Genomic DNA, 19,540 nt, shown 5'->3' with positions numbered 1-19,540 from the left:
TGGGAGGGTTGGTACGGAGGGAGGGTCACACTGATGGAGGGGTGGTACTGAGGGAGGGTCACACTATTGGAGGGGTAGTTCTGAGGGAGTGTCACACTGTGGGCGGGGTGGTACTGAGGGATAGTCACACTGAGGGAGGGCTAGTACTGAGGGAGGGTCCCACTGTGGGAGGGTCACACTGAGGGAGGGTCACACTGTGGGAGGGTTGGTACTGAGGGAGGGTCACACTGAGGGAGGATCACACTGTGGGAGGGGTGGTACTGAGGGAGGGTCACACTGAGGGAGGGTCACACTGTGGGAGGGGTGGTACTGAGGGAGGGTCACACTGTGGGAGGGTTAGTACTGAGGAAGGGTTGGTACTGAGGGAGGGTCACACTACGGGAGTTTTGGTACTGAGGGAGGGTCACACTGTGGGGTTGATACTAAGGGAGAGTCACACTGTGAGAGAGGTGATACTGAGGGAGGGTCACACTGTAGGAGGGTTAGTACTGAGGAAGGGTCACACCGTGGGAGGGTCACACTGTGGGAGGGTTAGTATTGAGGGAGGGTCACACTGTGGGAGGGTTGGTACCAAAGGAGGGTCACACAGTGGGAGGGGTGTTACCGAGGGAGGGTCACACTGTGGAAGGGGTGTTACTGAGGGAGGGTCACACTATGGAAGGTGTGTTACCGAGGGAGGGTCACACTGTGGGAGGGGTGGTACTGAAGGAGGGTCACACTGTGGGAGGGGTGGTACTGAGGGAGAGTCACACTGTGGGAGGGGTAGTACTGAGGGAGGGTCACACTGTGGGAGGGGTGGTACTGAGGGAGAGTCACTCTGTGGGAGAAGGTGGTACTTAGGGAGGGTCACACTGTGGGAGGGGTGGTACTGAGGGAGGGTCACACTGTGGGAGGTGTGGTACTGACGGAGAGTCACACTGTGGGAGATGGTGGTACTTAGGGAGGGTCACACTCTTGGGGGGGTCACACTGTGGGAGGGTCACACTGAGGGAGTGTCACACTGTGGGAGGGTTGGTACCGAGGGAGGGTCACACTGATGGAGGGGTGGTACTGAGGGAGGGTCACACTATTGGAGGGGTAGTTCTGAGGGAGTGTCACACTGTGGGTGGGGTGGTACTGAGGGATAGTCACACTGAGGGAGGGCTAGTACTGAGGGAAGGTCCCACTGTGGGAGGGTCACACTGAGGGAGGGTCACACTGTGGGAGGGTTGGTACTGAGGGAGGGTCACACTGAGGGAGGATCACACTGTGGGAGGGGTGGTACTGAGGGAGGGTCACACTGAGGGAGGGTCACACTGTGGGAGGAGTGGTACTGAGGGAGGGTCACACTGTGGGAGGGTTAGTACTGAGGAAGGGTTGGTACTGAGGAAGGGTCACACTACGGGAGTTTTGGTACTGAGGGAGGGTCACACTGTGGGGTTGATACTAAGGGAGAGTCACACTGTGAGAGAGGTGATACTGAGGGAGGGTCACACTGTAGGAGGGTTAGTACTGAGGAAGGGTCACACCGTGGGAGGGTCACACTGTGGGAGGGGTGGTACTGAGGGAGGGTCACACTGTGGGAGGGTTGGTACCGAGGGAGGGTCACACTGTGGGAGGATTAGTAGAGAGAGGGTCACACTGATGGAGGGGTGGTACTGAGGGAGGGTCACACTATGGGAGGGGTAGTTCTGAGGGAGGGTCACACTGTGAGTGGTTTAGTACTGAGGGAGGATCACACTGTGGGAGGGGTGGTACTGTGGGAGGGGTGGTACAAAGGAGGGTCACACTGAGGGAGGGGTGGTACCGAGGGAGGGTCACACTGAGGGAGGGTTAGTACTGAGGGAGAGTCACACTGAGGGAGGGTCACACTGTGGGAGGGTTAGTACTGAGGGAGAGTCACAGTGAGGGACGGTCACACTGAGGGAGGGGTGGTAATGAGGATGATCTCACTGAGGGAGGGGTGGTACTGAGGGAGGGTCACACTGTGGGAGGGTTAGTACTGAGGGAGAGTCACACTGAGGAAGGTGTGGTACTCAGGGAGGGTCTCACTGTGGGAGAGTCACACTGAGGGAGGGTTAGTATTGAGCGAGGGTCACACTGAGGGAGGTGTGGTACTGAAGGAGGGTCTCACTGTGGGAGGGGTGGTAATGAGGGACGGTCACACTGTGGGAGGGGTGGTACCGAGGGAGGGTCACACTGTGGGAGGGTTGGTACTGAGCGAGTGTCACAGTGTAGGAGGGGTGGTACTGAGTTTGGGTCACACTGTGAGAGGGGTGGTACTGAGGGAGAGTCACACTGTGGGAGGGGTGGTACCAAGGGAGGGTCACACTGTGGGAGGGGTGGTACTGAGGGAGAGTCTCACTGTGGGAGGGGTGGTACTGACGGAGAGTCACACTGTGGGAGATGGTGGTATTTAGGGAGGGTCACACTATGGGAGGTTTACAGTGAGGGAGTGTCACACTGTGGGAGGGTTGGTACCGAGGGAGGGTCACACTGAGGGAGGTGTGCTACCGAGGGAGGGTCACACTGTGGGCAGAGTGGTACTGAGGGATAGTCACACTGAGGGAGGGTTAGTACTGAGGGAGGATCCTACTGTGGGAGGGTCACACTGAGAGTGGGTCACACTGTGGGAGGGTTGGTACTGAGGGAGGGTCACACTGAGGGAGGGTCACACTGTGGGAGGGTTAGTATTGAGGGAGGGTCACACTGTGGGAGGGGTGGTACTGAGGGAGGGTCACACTGTGGGAGGGTTAGTACAGAGAGAGGGTCACACTGATGGAGGGGTGGTACTGAGGGAGGGTCACACTACGGGGGTTTTGGTACTGAGGGAGGGTCACACTGTGGGGTTGCTACTAAGGGAGAGTCACACTGTGAGAGAGGTGATACTGAGGGAGGGTCACACTGTAGGAGGGTTAGTACTGAGGGAGGGTCACACCGTAGGAGGGTTGGTACCGAGGGAGGGTCACACTGTGGGAGGGTTAGTACAGAGAGAGGGTCACACTGATGGAGGGGTGGTACTGAGGGAGGGTCACACTATGGGAGGGGTAGTTCTGAGGGAGGGTCACACTGTGAGTGGGTTAGTACTGAGGGAGGATCACACTGTGGGAGGGTTGGTACTGAGGGAGGGGCACACTGTGGGAGGGGTGGTACAGTGGGAGGGGTGGTACAAAGGAGGGTCACACTGAGGGAGGGTTAGTACTGAGGGAGGGTCACACTGAGGGACGGTCACACTGAGGGAGGGGTGGTAATGAGGGATGATCTCACTGAGGGAGGGGTGGTACTGAGTGAGGGTCACACTGTGGGAGGGTTAGTACTGAGGGAGAGTCACACTGAGGGAGGTGTGGTATTCTGGGAGGGTCTCACTGTGGGAGGGGTGGTACTGAGGGAGAGTCACACTGAGGGAGGGTTAGTATTGAGGGAGGGTCACAATGGGGGAGGTGTGGTACTGAGGGAGGGTCTCACTGTGGGAGGGGTGATAATGAGGGACGGTCACACTGTGGGAGGGGTGGTACCGAGGGAGGGTCACACTGTGGGAGGGGTGGTACTGAGCGAGTGTCACAGTGTAGGAGGGGTGGTACTGAGTTTGGGTCACACTGTGAGAGGGGTGGTACTGAGGGAGAGTCACACTGTGGGAAGGGTGGTACCGAGGGAGAGTCACACTGTGGGAGGGGTGGTACCGAGGGAGGGTCACACTATGGGAGGGTCACACTGAGGGAGTGTCACACTGTGGGAGGGTTGGTACAGAGGGAGGGTCACACTGAGGGAGGTGTGCTACCGAGGGAGGGTCACACTGTGGGCGAAGTGGTACTGAGGGATAGTCACACTGAGGGAGGGTTAGTACTGAGAGAGGGTCCTACTGTGGGAGGGTCACACTGAGGGTGGGTCACACTGAGGGTGGGTCACACTGTGGGAGGGTTGGTACTGAGGGAGGGTCACACTGTGGGAGGTGTGGTACTGAGGGAGAGTCACACTGAGGGAGGGTCACACTGTGGGAGGGTTAGTATTGAGGGAGGGTCACACTAAGGGAGGGTCACACTGTGAGAGGGGTGGTACCGAGGGAGGGTCACACAGTGGGAGGGGTGTTACCAAGGGAGGGTCACACTGTGGAAGGGGTGTTACTGAGGGAGGAGCACACTGTGGGAGGGGTGGTACTGAGGGAGGGTCACACTGTGGGAGGGGTGGTATTGAGGGAGAGTCACACTGTGGGGGGGTAGTACTGAGGGAGGGTCACACTGTGGGAGGGGTGGTACTGAGGGAGAGTCACTCTGTGGGAGATGGTGGTACTTAGGGAGGGTCACACTGTGGGAGGGGTGGTACTGAGGGAGGGTCACACTGTGGGAGGGATCGTACTGATGGAGAGTCACACTGTGGGAAATGGCGGTACTTAGGGAGGGTCACACTCTTGGGGGGGTCATACTGTGGGAGGTTTGGTACCGAGGGAGTGTCACACTGAGGGAGGGTCACACTAAGGGTGGGTCACACTGTGGGAGGGTTGGTACCGAGGGAGGGTCACACTGTGGGAGGGTTGGTACTGAGGGAGGGTCACACTGTGAGAGGGGTGGTACCGAGGGAGGGTCACACAGTGGGAGGGGTGTTACCGAGGGAGGGTCACACTGTGGGAGGGGTGTTACTGAGGGAGGGTCACACTGTGGGAGGGTTGGTACTGAGGGAGGGTCACACTGTGAGAGGGGTGGTACCGAGGGAGGGTCACACAGTGGGAGGGTTGGTACTGAGGGAGGGTCACACTGTGAGAGGGGTGGTACCGAGGGAGGGTCACACAGTGGGAGGGGTGTTACCGAGGGAGGGTCACACTGTGGGAGGGGTGTTACTGAGGGAGGGTCACACTGTGGGAGGGTTGGTACTGAGGGAGGGTCACACTGTGAGAGGGGTGGTACTGAGGGAGGGTCACACAGTGGGAGGGGTGTTACCGAGGGAGGGTCACACTGTGGGAGGGGTGTTACTGAGGGAGGGTCACACTGTGGGAGGGTTAGTACTGTGGGAGTGTCACACTGAGGGAGGGGTAGTACCAAAGGAGGGTCACACTGTAGGAGGGTTAGTACTAAGGGAGGGTTGGTACTGAGGGAGGGTCAACCTGAGAGAGGGGTGGTACCGAGGGAGGGTCACACGATGGGAGGTTTGGTACTGAGGGAGGGTCACACTGTGGGGTTGGTACTGAGGGAGGGTCGCATTGTGGGAGGGGTGGTACAGAGAGAGTGTCACACTGTAGGAGGGTTAGTACTGTAGGAGGGTCACACTGTGGGAGGGGTGGTTTTGAGGGAGGGTCACACTGTGGGATGGTTAGTACTGAGGGAGGGGTGGTACTGATGGAAGGTCACACTGTGGGAGGGGTAGTTCTGAGGGAGGGTCACACTGTGGGACGTGGTGGTATTGAAGGAGGGTCAGACTGTGGGAGGGTTAGTACTAAGGGAGGGTTAGTACTGAGGGAGAGTCACAGTGAGGGAGGGTCACACTGAGGGAGGGGTGGTACTATGGGAGGGGTGGTACCAAGGGAGGGTCCCACTGAGGGAGGGTTAGTACTGAGGGAGATTCACACTGAGGGAGCGTCACACTGAGGAAGGGGTGGTACTGAGGGGGGGTCACACTGTGGGAGGGGTGGTACCGAGGGAGGGTCACACTGAGGGAGTGTCTCACTGTGGGAGGGTTAGTACTGTGGGAGGGTCACACTGAGGGAAGGGTGGTACTGAGGGAGGGTCTCACTGAGGGAGGGGTGGTACTGAGGGAGGGTCACACTGAGGGAGAGTCACAGTGAGGGACGGTCACACTGAGGGAGGGGTGGTACTGTGGGAGGGGTGGTACCGAGGGAGGGTCACACTGAGGGAGGGGTGGTACTGAGGGAGTGTCTCACTGTGGGAGGGTTAGTACTGAGGGAGAGTCACACTGAGGGAGGGGTGGTACTGAGGGAGGGTCACACTGTAGAATCACACGCAGTTGGCTAACATGATCTGGGATTTTTTCCTGTACTCTGTAAGATGACGACGGTTTTGAGCGTCAGAAAATGAAATACTGCAGGTGCTGGAACTGGAATAAAACAGAAACTGCTGAAATTTGAAAGCCAGTCAGATGGTGTCTGTGTAGAGAAAGGAGAGAATTTGTTTCATTTCAACAAACCTCCACCCACTTCTGAGGACACCACAGACACTATCTCACCTGCTGGGAATTTCCAGCATTTTCTGTCTTTAATTAATTTTACCATTTCCACAGGATTCCTTGTCTCATTGGATGGGGAAAGGGGAAGATTTTCTCCAAGACCCCTTGTCACTTAAATGCCTGCTCCCTTTGAATTTGAAACATTCAATGACTCCACCTCCCGAGGTCCCCAGAATGGACATTATACACCATTCGGGGAAGAGATTTCCATCTAATTACCCTCAATGGGCCCAAGTCTCCTATCAATATCCCTCAGAACTTCCATATTGGGTGTAATCTGCATGTGGCATCTCATTCATCACAAGTTTACTGTGTGACACCCTCTGCAGGGCTTCCCTCAAGTGAGGATCAACAGTGTATATCTACTCCAGTGCAGACTCACGGACACTGTACACTTGTTCCAGTGCATGAACATTGTACACCTGTTCCAGTGCACGAACACCGTGCACCTGCTCCACTGCACGGACACCGTGCACCTGCTCCAGTGCACGCACACCGTGCACCTGCTCCAGTGCACGCACACCGTGCACCTGCTCCAGTGCACGCACACCGTGCACCTGCTCCAGTGCTCGCACACCGTGCACCTGCTCCACTGCACGCACACCGTGCACCTGCTCCACTGCACGCACACCGTGCACCTGCTCCAGTGCTCGCACACCGTGCACCTGCTCCAGTGCTCGCACACCGTGCACCTGCTCCAGTGCTCGCACACCGTGCACCTGCTCCAGTGCTCGCACACCGTGCACCTGCTCCAGTGCACGCACACCGTGCACCTGCTCCAGTGCTCGCACACCGTGCACCTGCTCCAGTGCTCGCACACCCTGCACCTGCTCCAGTGCACGGACATTGTACACCTGCTCCAGTGCCCACTCAATAATGCTGTAGCTACAGACGGTGCACCCTTCTCATTGTTTCCAATCCTCTACCGCTGACTTACAGGCTTTTCTGGCCCAACAAGCCTGCACCAGCCAATTACACACTTTAAACTGCTGACCCTTATGTCTTTGGGACGTAATAGGAAACCAGAGCACCCGGAGGAAACCTCATGGTCACAGAGAGAGCGTAAAAATTCCTTACAGACAGAGACAGGATGTGGAGCTTCTTTCCCTCACTGGGATGTCCCTTTGCTGATCTTTCGGTAATATTTCCATATTACCTGCTCACCCTTTGTCAGTTGCACCGGACAATACTACCCAGCTCTGTGATAATTGCTTTTATTTAATTTTCAGTCCCCAATTTTTCACTCTGAAACTGCATTTCCAATTCAACCCTTCTACAATCACTGCTTTACTGTGAGTTTGTGGATTAACGCCTCCTCAAAGCACAGCCATTACTCTAAGAAACTGACCCAGATGTATGGAATAAACGTGTCTGTGTTTTACCTGGATGTGTTAACAAATGCACGTTTACTTAGTGACGTCTGATATTCGCAGGTTGAGGTACTATGGGGGAAGTCACGTGGAGATCTGGAGAAGATTATCTGCACGGAACCTATTCTAGGCTGGGAAGGAGAGAACATCACATCCCTGGGGGAGGTCGTGTGGTCATCCTCAGTGGTGCTTCACAACAAATACACTGAGGTAACTCCTTCTCAGCTCCTCACTAGGCATGTCCTCTTAGACAACATCACCCTGTAGCCTGGCAGCCATCTTCTGGCGGAAGATGTACTGAGAACCAGCCTCATTTCTACAGAGCCTTTTCACATCCTCTGAACTGACGGAATCAGAGAGTCTCACAGAGAACCCAACCTCACTAGGTCAGCCATTCGAGTGAGGTGGACCAAGAGGTTCAGTCACACAGAAACCGTGGAGGTGCCTCAGCCTTTCAGATGGGAGGCAAGTGCAGGAACTGTCGGCATAGAGGGGAAAGATTGAAAGGGGACCTGGGAGTCAACCTTGTCACACAGAGAGTGGTGGGTGAGTGGAACGAGCTGTTGCAAGTGGTAGAGATGGATGCATTAACGATGTTCAAAAGAAGTTTGGACAAGTACATGAATACAAAAGGTGTAGAAGGATGTAGACTAAACTTAGGGCAGTACGATGGTGTAGTAGTTAGCACAACACTTTACAGTATGGACGACCCGGGTTCGATTCCCACCACCATCTGAGCACAGCACTTTACAGTACCGGTGACCCAGGTTTGATTCCCACCACTCTCTGTAAGGAGTTTGTACATTCTCCCCATGACCACATGGGTTTCCTCTGGGTGCCCCAGTTTACTCCCACAGTCCAAAGATGTACCAGCTGGTAGGGTAGTTGGTCATTGTAAGTTATCGCATGGTTTTTGGCTCGGATTAGATCAGGGGATTGCTGGACAGTACTGCTCAAAGGGCAGAAGGGCCTGTGCCACACTGTTCCTCAATAAATAAACGGGCAAATGGGTTACCTGGCTGTGTTAGACCAAAGAGCCTGTCTCCATTCTGTATCGCTCTATCGACCCGCTCCAGCTCAGGGCAGGTGGGATATCAGGAGAGTCTTGGGAGAGCAGGTGATGAAGAGGAAGGGCAGAGAATCAGGGGGAGACTCAGGCAGGCAGCAGTGGGAACAGGTGGACCTGGGTTACAGGAACTAGACCTGCCATGACATGTTCTCTCATCTTTGCAGGTGAAGAGCAGGAGGCACCTCGTCCTCTTCCCCCTGCATCTGCTGATTCTGGCTGTGGACGATGAGACACAGAGGTTCCTCTATCAGGTAACATCCTGTTGTATCATTACCCTCTACTGGGCCACACAGGCTGAGAACGGGTGGGGATGGTTTCTCAGAAAGAGGGGTCAAACAGGTCGCTGATGCTCTAGCTACAAGTACTGACTCCTCTAACACCATAGATCCCCACCACCGCAGTCCCCACCACCACAGCTCCCCACCATTAGTTTTCCACCACATGCATGTCTGCAGAACACAGGCAGATGTGTAGCCCAGGTGCAGGTGTGTGGACATGAACAGACACATAACACTGAGCCAGATAACTGAGTTTCCTGAGAAGGGCAACCGACATCAGGGGTGAGTAAAAGGAGCTTACCTCCAGTCATGATGGCCATTGAGACGCGGCAGTTTCTCTGAGTTGAGGAGCATCCAGTCAGTTGGAAGGATTCATTAGAAAGGTCCAATAAAAATAACTCAAGTGCAGGCAGAGCAGCCATTCTTGTGAGCGAGCCAGTCTTTGGCTCATCAGGCTTTGGCAAGATCAGGGTCAGGTGAGGTAAAATATCTTGTAAGTTATTCTCTTTCAGTACTTACTTATTCACCCTTATCTGTTCGGGCAGACAAGTGTTGTGAGAATGTCTCCGGGGGCGGTGTTTTGTACTCTGTGTGGGATGTGGGAAGTCCTGTCTTCCAGATAAACCCACCTGTATCAGGTTCACCAAGCTACAGCTCCTGACAGAACGTATTCAGGAAATGGAGCTGCAGCTCGATGACCTTTGATTCATACGGGAGAATGAGGAGGTGGTAGACAAGAGCTACAGGGAGGTAGTCACCCCTCGATTGCAGGAGGCAGGTAACTGGGTGACTGTCAGGAAAAGGAAGGGAAATGCATGGCCAGTGCAGAGTACACCTGTGGCCATTCCCCTCATAATAAGTATAAAACTTTGGATCCTGTTGATGTGATGACCTGCCAGAGGGAGAAACAGTGACCAGGTCTCTGGCACCCCACAAGAGTAGAGAGGTGAAGAGGACTGAAGTAGAGACAGGAGATTCCTTAATCAGAGGAACAGAGGCGAGGTTCTGTGGGCATGATAGAGACGCACAGTTGGTATGTTGCCTCCCTGGTGTCAGAATCAGGGATGTCTCAGATCAGATCCATGGCACTCTCAAGGGTGAGGGTTAGCAGCCAGAAGTCTTGGTGCATTTTGGCACCAATGACATGGGTAGACAAGGTGAGGGGGTTCTGAACAGAGATTTTAGGGAGCTAGGTACAAAGTTAAGAAACATAAAATTTTAGGTTTAAATCCTTTTCAGAAGGGATTAATAGCAATTATTTATGATATAATTATGAAATTACAACCAGGTATATCTGATAAAATTAAAAATGAATGGGAAAGGGAACTTCAGCTTTGTCTACCTATAGAGAAATGGGATAAAATTTTTCAATTAGTCAGTACTTCTTCTATATGTGCTAAACATACATTAATACAATTTAAAGTAGTACACAGAGCTCATATGTCCAAAGATAAACTAGCTCGTTTTTATTCCCATATAAACCCTACTTGCGATAGATGTCATTCTGAGGTGGTTCTTTAACTCATATGTTTTGGTCCTGTCTTCTTTTGGATAAATATTGGAAAGATATTTTTGATATTATTTCAATAGTTCTATGTTTTGATTTAAAACCCCATCCTATTATGGCAATTTTTGGATTGCCAATGGTAGAACATAGATCTTTGTCTTCTTCAGCCTGTCGGATGATAGCTTTTGTTACCTTAATGGCTAGAAGATCTATTTTGTTGAACTGAAAGGAAATCAATCCTCCTACTACATTCCAATGGTTTTCTCAAACTATATTAAGTTCAAATTTAGAAAAAAATTAGGGGTGATATTTTTGATCCTTCAGTTAAATTTGAAGAAACTTGGAAACCTTTTATGCAACATTTTCATATATGTAATCTGACCTTTCCAAATCTTTTTTTTTAACTTAAATTATATGAATACAGGATCGGAGTTGACGACATTACTGAACGTATCTGATTCAAGATATTGGTCTAGCCCTGTTTTGTTCTGTTTCTTTTTGGGTTTTTTTTTTCTTTTTCTTTTGGGGATTTTTATGTGTTTATATTTTTTTTTCTTTTTATTTCTTTTTTTAATGACTAATTTCATTATGAGTTTGGAAGTCTATTATACCTATGTTACTTAAAATCCTTTTTTTATATGCTGATTAAGATTATTCCAATCTCTTTGTATCAACATTGTTATTGAGTTTATAATTTTGAAAATTAATAAAAAGATTTAAAAAGAAAAGAAAAAGAAAAGAAAAAGTAAAGAAACAGGGTAGTAATCTCTGGATTGCTCCTTACGCCGTGCGCCAGTGAGAGTAAGATAGGATGATATGGCAGGTGAATGCGTGGCTGAGGAACCGGTGAAAGGGGCAGGAATTCAGATTTATGGATCATTGGGATCTCTTCTGGAGAAGGTATGACCTGTATAAAAGGGACAGATTACACCTAAACCAGGGGCCCAATATCCTTGTTTGCATGTTGGTTAGAGTTGTTTGGGAGGGTTTGAACTAATTTGGCAGGGGGATGGGAGCCAGAGTGATAGTGTTGAGGATGATGTAAGTAGTTTACAAAAACTACAAAATGTCACTCTTAGCAAGGGGAGGCAATGATTGGGCAAAACTGCAGTCAACAGGGTGAGTTGCAATGTAAAAGGCAGACAAAATCCAAAGAGCTGAATACAGGACTGAAGGTGTCATATCTGAGTGCATGTAGCATATGAAATGACGTCGATGAACTTGCAGCACAGTTGCAGATTGGCAGGTATGATGTAGTAGGCATCACTGAATCATGGCTGAAAGAAGATTTATAGCCAGGAGCTTAATGTCCAGGGATAAACATTGTATCTAAAAGATAGGCAGAAAAGCAGAGGGGGTGGAATGGCTCTGTTGGTGAGCAATGAAATTAAATCATTAGAAAGGGGTGACATATGGTCAAAAAGTGTTGAATCATTGTGGATAGAGATAAGGAACTGCAAGTGTAAAAAGACCCTGACAGGAGTTGTATACAAACCCCCAAACAGTAGTAACAACGTGGCCTAGAAATTACAACAGGGGATAGAAAATGCATGCCAAAAGGACAGTGTTGCAATAGACTTGGGGAACGTCAATATGCAGGTAGATTGGGAAAATTAGATTGGCGAGGGATTCCAAGAGGAGGAATTTCTACTCATGGTTAAGCCCACCAGGGGATCAGCTATTCTGGATTGGGTGTTGTGCAATAAACTGGAATTGATTAGAGAGCTTAAGACAAAAGAACCCTTAGGGGCAAGTGATCATAATATGATTGAATTCACCCTGAAATTTGAGGAGAAGCAAAAGTCAGATGTATCAGTATTACAGTGGAGTAAAGAGAATTACAGAGGCATGAGAGAGGAGTTGACCAGAATTGATTGGAAAAGAACACTGGCAGGGATGATGGTAGAGAAGCAAAGGCAGGATTTTCTGGAAGGAATTCAGAAGGCAGAGGATATATACGTCCAAAAGAGAAAGAAGTATTCTAAAGGAAAGATGACATAACCATGGCTAACAAGAGATGTCAAAGCCAACAAAAAAGCCAGAGAGGGCATATAATAGAGCAAAAATTAGTGGGAAGTTAGAGGATTGGGAAGCTTTTAGAAACCAAAAAAGGCAACTAAAAAGTCATTAAGAAGGTAAAAATGGAATACAAAAGTGAGCTAGCCAATAATATTAACACCAAAAGTTTCTTCAGATACTTAAAGTATTAAAGAGAGGCAAGAGTGGATATCAGACTGCTGGAGAGGTAGTGATGGGGACAACAAAATGGTAGATGAATTGAATAGATATTTTGCATCAGGCTTCACTGTGGAAGACACTAGCAGTATGCTGGAAGTTCCAGGTGTCAGAGGTCATGATGTGTGTGAAGTCTCCATTACTAGAGAGAAGGGTTTTGGGAAACTGAAAGGTCTGAAGGTAGGAAAGTCACCTGGACCAGATGGTGTACACCCCAGGGTTCTGAAAGAGATCATGGAAGCAATAGTAATGACCCTTCAAGAATCTCTATATTCTGGAATGATTCCGAAAGACTGGAAAATTGCAAATATCACTCTACTCTTCAAGAAGGGAGACAGGCAGAGAAAAGAAATTATAGGCCAGTTTGTCCAACCTCAGTGGCTGGGAAGATGTTGGAGTCGATTGTTAAGGATGAGGTCTCAGGGTACTTGGAGGCATGTGATAAAATAGGCCATAGTCAGCATGGTTTCCTCAAGGGAAAATTTTGCCTGACAAACCTAATGAAGTTTTTTAAAGAAATAACAAGCAGGATAGACAAAGGAGACTGAGTAGATGTCGTGTATTTAGATTTCCAGAAGGCCTTTGACAAGGTGCCACCATGAGGGTGCTTCACAAGCTATGAGCTCATGGAATTACAGGAAAGATTCTAGCATGGATAAAGCAGTGGCTGATTGGCATGAGGCAAAGAGTGGGAATAAAGGGAGCCTTTTCTGGTTAGCTGCCGGTAACTAGTGGTGCTCCACAGGGGGTCTGTGTTGGGACCAATTTTTTTACATTATATGTTAATGATTTGGACAATGCAGGGAGGAGAAGATGGCCACCCGACGCAGTGCGCGCGGTCGTTCCAAATGATATCGATATGTGTAACTAGGGGGCCGTGCACAATCCCGATTTGATGGAGACAGCCGTGAGAAGCACGAAGGAACACCTGGAGTAGCTTCTGAAATGCCTGCTTCGCTGCCGCTGCTACTGTGCGATCGAGAATCTCCGGAGACGAAGGCCCCAAATCCTCGGCTTTGGCTACTGCTTGTTGCCGGGGCCGGGGTCGAAGCGCTCGGCAGAGATGGTGCTCGGTGCTCGGTGTCAGAGAGCTGGTCGGAGGCTTGGAGTTTTCGGACAGACTCGGAGTCAGACTGTGGTCGGATGCTTCCGGGATGCTGCACTGGCAAGTTGGCGGCGCTGCAGGTTTACCGTCTGCGTGAGATGATGGGACTTTCGAGAGACTTTGAGATTTTTACCGTGCCATGGTCTGTTCTTATCAAATTACGGTATTACTTTGCACTGTCGTAACTATATGTTATAACGTATTTGGTTTTTGTCAGTTTTTAAGTCAGTTTGTCATGTGTTTCTGTGATATCATTCTGGAAAAACATTGTATCATTTCTTAATGCATGCATTACTCAATGACAATAAAAGAGGACTGTGTGTCCTCATAATCTAATCTAATCTAATCTAATTAATGGCTTTGTTGCAAAGTTTGCTGACGACAAGAAAATAACTGGAGGGGCAGGTAGTTTTGAGGAAGTAGAGTGGCTGCAGAAGGAATTAGACAGATTAGGAGAATGGGCAAACAAATAGCAGATGGAATACAGTGTCAGGAAGTGTATGGTCATGCACTTTGAGAGAAGAAATGAAAGGGATGACTGTTTCTAAATGGAGAGAAAATACAAAAAACTGAGGCACAAAGGGACTTGGGAGTCCTTGTGCAGGATTGTCTGTGGTGAGGAAGGCAAATGCAATGTTAGCATTCATTTCAAGAGGACTAGATAAAAAAAGCAAGGATGTAATGTTGAGACTTTATAAAACACTGGTGAAGCCTCACTTGGTGTGTTGTGAGCAGGTTTGGGCACCTTATCTGAGAAAGGAAGTGCTGAAACTGGAGAGGGTTCAAAGCAGGTTCATGAGAATGATTCCAGGATGGACGGCTCTGGACCTGTGTTCACTGGAACTCAGAAGAATGAGGGGTGACTGGAGACTGGTGAAAGGCCTTGATAGAGTGGATGTGGAGAGGATGTTTCCAATGGCGGAGAGTCTAACACCAGAGGACACAGCCTCAGAATAGAGGAGTGCCCTTTTAGAATGGAGATAAGGACAAATTTCTTTAGTCAGAGGGTGGTGAATCTGTGGAATTCTTTGCCACAGCCAGCTTTGGAGGCCAAGTCTTTATGTATATTTAAGGCAGAGATTGATAGATCCCTGACTGGTCAGAGCATGAAGGGATACAGAGAGAAGGCAGGAGATCGTGGCTGAAAAGAAAATTGGATCAGCCATGGTGAAATGGTGGAGCAGACTTGAAGGGCCAAATGGGCTAATTCTGCTCCTATGTTTTATGGCCTTATAACTGGTGAATAACAAAAGCAGAAATTAAGTAAACCAACCGAAGGAGGCAGAGCCCATGATATGGGGACAATGGTACATGAGTGTTAACCTTCTTCTCTCTGTTTCCCAGGGCCTGCTGCCTCTGTCAGGGATTTCAGTCAGAATGTTAGTGGAGAACACGTTTGAAATTACAGGTAAGCACGAAGGATCCAGATAATCCCGTCCTCAGCCTGAGTGCAAAGCACAAAGTGCTCATGTTCCATGGACATGGGTGTCTTTCTCTGAGGCTCTGTGCCCATTTGACCCAACACTCCAGGGCTCAGGGTAGGGCACAGGCAGAATTGGAGGGTTTCAGGGACAGAGCTGGTGCAGGGGAAGGGACAGGTGGGGCAGTGGGATGGGTCGGGACGAGTTTGGAGGAGGTCGTTCAGCCCAGGGGCATTGGAGGGAGGATGGGGAGGATTGGACTTGGATGATGTGCACAGGGTGGTTGAGCAGGGGTGTGGGGGTGTGACAAAATGACTTGGTTACAGGTTACAAGTGCCTGAGGACACTGGCACTGAGGGGAGTGGGCTGTACATGAGGAAGCCACTGGGAGGAAAGTCCATCTGGTTTTAAGTGGATACCACTGGCCTGAGGTAATGATGGACCCCCGTGAGGTCTCTGAGATGCAGGTGTGAACCTGGTGGGAAACACAAACCTGGATCGAGAGCATTGGCCATAAGACATAGAAGAAGAATTAGGCCAATCAGTCCCTCATGTCTACACTGCCATTCCATGATGGCTGATTTATTTTCTTTCTAAACCCCATTCTCTTGCCTTCTCCCCATAACCTTTGACATTCTTAAAAACCTGTCAACCTCTGCTTTAAATATACTCAATGACTTGGCCTCCACTGCTATCTGTGGCAATGAATTTCACAGATTCGCCAGCCTCTGGCTAAAGAAATTTCACCTCATCTCTCTTCCAAAGGGACATCCCTCTGTTCTAAGGCTATGGCCTTCGGTCCTAGACTCCCCCACTACAGGAAATATCCTCTCCACATTCACTCTATCTAAAAAGGTTCAAAGGTTAATTTTATTTTCAAAGTATGTATACAGATTACAACTCTGAGATTTGTCTTCTCCTGATAGCCATAAAATACAGAAGACCATAAAAGAAGTTAAAAGGAAGACATCAATCCCCCACCACACTAAAAGAAAAATAAGCAAAAACTTGCAAACCCCAAAGTCCCCACCCCCAACCCCTCACTCGCAGAAAAAAATGACAGTTCACCCAAACCACCAATCGCCAATCTGCAATAAGAAAGAATGAGCAAGAATACAAAAAGTAGCACAGAACTGAAGGAGGCCAATATGAACTACAGTCCAATCCATAAACCTCAGAGTTCTGGTAACACCTCCGAGAGCATCGGGACCCAACCGCCTCCCCAGGGGGAAGGACCTCCAACCAGTGACCCCACTGAGGGCAGAAACACAAACTAGCTCAAGTGGCCTTTTCAAGAACTGCTTGCTCTCTTCCGTATTTGCCTTGATATTTCAATCTACCTCAACACTTCAATCAGTGAGAAATGCAGTCAATCATGGCCCCTCATCTCATCTCTGAGCTTCTCCTCACGATAGCTCGTGCTCACATTTCTCTCCTGGAGTTTTCTGCTAGCTCACTCCATCGAACTACAGGCTGTAAGTCACAGGCCCCAACAGTTTCAAAAACAAAATTATGATAAAAAGAATAAGTAGAAGACATAGAAAAGCTAAAATGATCGATCATCTGGAAGATGTCGCCCAAGGAATCGTTGTTTGCTGCTGCCGTATGTACAAGATGCTTTTCTATATCTCTTTTGCCTTCCTAGGCCTTGATAGGTTTCAATGAGATACCCCCTCACTCTTCTAAACTCCAGCGAGTATAGGCCCAGAGCCAGCAAACACTCCTCGTACATTAACCCTTTCATTCCTGGCTGCAGGACCAGGGATTCTTCTGTTATAACATTTCCCGACAGGAGAATTTATTCTTCAATGTCACACACAGTTCTGGCAAGGATAAATTTCTACTCATTCCTATATTTGTCATATTTATTCTCACAGGTTCAATGTTTGACTCCAAGATAATAATGTGTTCCAACGAGGAAGAGTTCCGAATATGGATGGCCCATTTACCAAGGAGAGTGAAGAAGGCTTCCCTCTATCGACCCCATAAACAGCACAGACTGGAAATGCTGGTGAGTGACGACTGCATCAGTAACCACCAGCGACCATGTCAGGCACTGACACGGGCTCTTGGTCCATTAACGGAAGAGTGCAAGGGTCTGTGTGAGCCTACAGTCCTCCGTGGGGTAGTGACTCCAGTGAAGGGGAGTCAGAGGAACAGGAATCAAGAATAAAACATCAGATCAGTACACAGTTTCAGATCCATACAGAGATCCGTGACCCGGTGACAGATCCACACGGGGGTCCATGACCCGGCAGCAGATCCACACAGGGTTCCGTGACCCGGTGGCAGATCCACACGGGGGTCCGTGACACAGCAGCAGATCCACAGGGGGATTCGTGACCTGGCGGCAGATCCACAGGGGGGTCCGCGACCCAGTGGCAGATCCACACAGGGATCCGCGACCCAGTGGCAGATCCACACGGGGATCCGCACCCCGATGACAGATCCACACGGGAGTCCGCGAGCCAGTGGCAGATCCACATGGGGGTCCGCGAGCCGGTGGCAGATCCACACGGGGATCAGATCCACATGGGGATCCATGACCCGGTGGCAGATCCACACGGGGGTCCGCGACCCGGTGGCAGATCCACACGGGGGTCCGCGAGCCAGTGGCAGATCCACATGGGGGTCCGCGAGCCGGTGGCAGATCCACACGGGGGTCCGCGACCCGGTGGCAGATCCAGACGGGGGTCCGCGACCCGGTGACAGATCCACACGGGGGTCCGCGACCCGGTGACAGATCCACACGGGGGTCCGCGAGCCGGTGACAGATCCACACGGGGGTCCATGAGCTGGTGACAGATCCACACAGGAATCTGTGAGCCAATGTTAGGCCTACATGGGAATTCATGACCCAGTGACAGACCCACAGTGCCATTTGTGGTTAATGTGTGGATAACTTCTTTGGGAAAAATGGGTAAGGGGAACATTTGAAAGGCCACAGGAGGTAGATGGTAGATGGATGGAAACCAGTGAGTTGACACTCATTTACTCTGAGGCCATTGCTGTGTCCGTGACTCAGCATGAGAGGGTTAAGCAAGGGAAAGACACACTGTGTCTGGATCTCAGCCTGAGGGCGGCGCAGGTTATAGTAATCACTGCCTACAGATCTCGTCACCTATTCATCAGCTTCCTGCCATACCACAAGGGAACCCAAGTTCTCCTTTGTGATTTTACTAATTTCCTCGAACTTTCTTGAAGTTTCCGCATTGTGCTCGGTGAAAGGGCTGCATCTTTTGAGTCACTGTAATATATTCTGCGTGTGTTGGTTTAACCCAAGATTCCCTGCGATGAAGCGTGGAAGAGGCTGGAGCTCGAGAAGTACCTACGGCAGAACCCTATCCGGGGTTGGGAAGGAACTCCCATTCAGCACATGGGACACATTGTCTATCTGTCCATGGTGCAAATCCGCTTTGCACACAGCCAGGTCTGTCCTTTTTCTGCTTACCTCCTCTGCATGTTATCTGTGACCCCTCACCCTCATCCTAAACAGCTGGGAGGATGCAGCAAGTCAGCACATCATGAACTACTGGTTGATTATCACTAACTATCAATAACTAATAAGTAATAACTAGTCTTCTGCACTCTTTCCAGTTTAACCACATCTTTCCTAGACCAAAACTGAACACTGTACTGTAAGTGCGGCCTTACCAATGATTTGTACAATTGCGACTCCTATACTTACAGCTCTGCCTAATGAAGGCCAGCATGTTAAATGCATTTCTCATCATGTGTCATTGCTTCCAGTGAACTAATCACTTGTACTCTTAAGTCCCCGTTTTCCATTACACCCCCTAGTACAAGACCTAGGCTGGTCTGACTTTCCAAAATGCATCACCTCATACTTATCTGTACTGAAATCCATTTGTCCCTTCTCAAACCACTTCCTAACTGATCAAGATCACCCTGTAATCTACAGAATCATCTTCACTGTCAACACCTCCTAATTTTGGGTCATCTGCAGACTTACTGACAAAGCCTTGTGCAGTCACTTGCAAATCATTTATATAGCTAACAAATAACAAGGGTCTTTACTCTGACCCCTGTGACACCCCACTAGTCATCGGCCTCCAATCCAAGAAACAACCTTCAACAACCCTCCTCTGCTTCAATGTTCCAATGTTGAATCCACCTAAATGGGTCCCATAGAACCTTACCTTCCTGACCAGCCTACTAGCAAGGACCTTGTCAAAGCCTTTCTAAAATCCAAAGAAACAACTTCCACTGCTCTACACTCATCTACCTCTGTGATTAATTCTTCAAAAAGCTCTAAAAGGTTTGTCAAGAACAACTTCCCGCACACAAAGCCACGATGCTTCTCCTAATCAGACTATGTCTATCCAAATGCTGATAGATCCTGTGCCTCAGAATTTCCCCAAGTAACTTTCGCAATACTCACCAA

The 19,540-nt window shown here is 50.0% G+C and overlaps 1 protein-coding gene across 1 annotated transcript in view; it reads left to right on the top strand.

The window, feature by feature from the left end:
• The window catches only part of LOC134337996 (probable pleckstrin homology domain-containing family N member 1), a 47,534-nt gene that overhangs the window by 17,192 nt on the left and 10,802 nt on the right, over positions 1 to 19,540 (top strand). Inside the window, exons 4-8 of the mRNA XM_063033475.1 lie at positions 7,584 to 7,730; positions 8,754 to 8,840; positions 15,059 to 15,122; positions 17,013 to 17,146; positions 18,419 to 18,565. Coding sequence (XP_062889545.1) covers positions 7,584 to 7,730; positions 8,754 to 8,840; positions 15,059 to 15,122; positions 17,013 to 17,146; positions 18,419 to 18,565 — 579 coding nt within the window. The remainder of the gene's footprint in view (positions 1 to 7,583; positions 7,731 to 8,753; positions 8,841 to 15,058; positions 15,123 to 17,012; positions 17,147 to 18,418; positions 18,566 to 19,540) is intronic.

The sequence above is a fragment of the Mobula hypostoma genome, chromosome 25, assembly GCF_963921235.1.
Source record: "Mobula hypostoma chromosome 25, sMobHyp1.1, whole genome shotgun sequence".
Taxonomy (NCBI): Eukaryota; Metazoa; Chordata; class Chondrichthyes; order Myliobatiformes; family Myliobatidae; genus Mobula; species Mobula hypostoma.
This window is presented reverse-complemented; position numbering and strand designations above follow the sequence as displayed.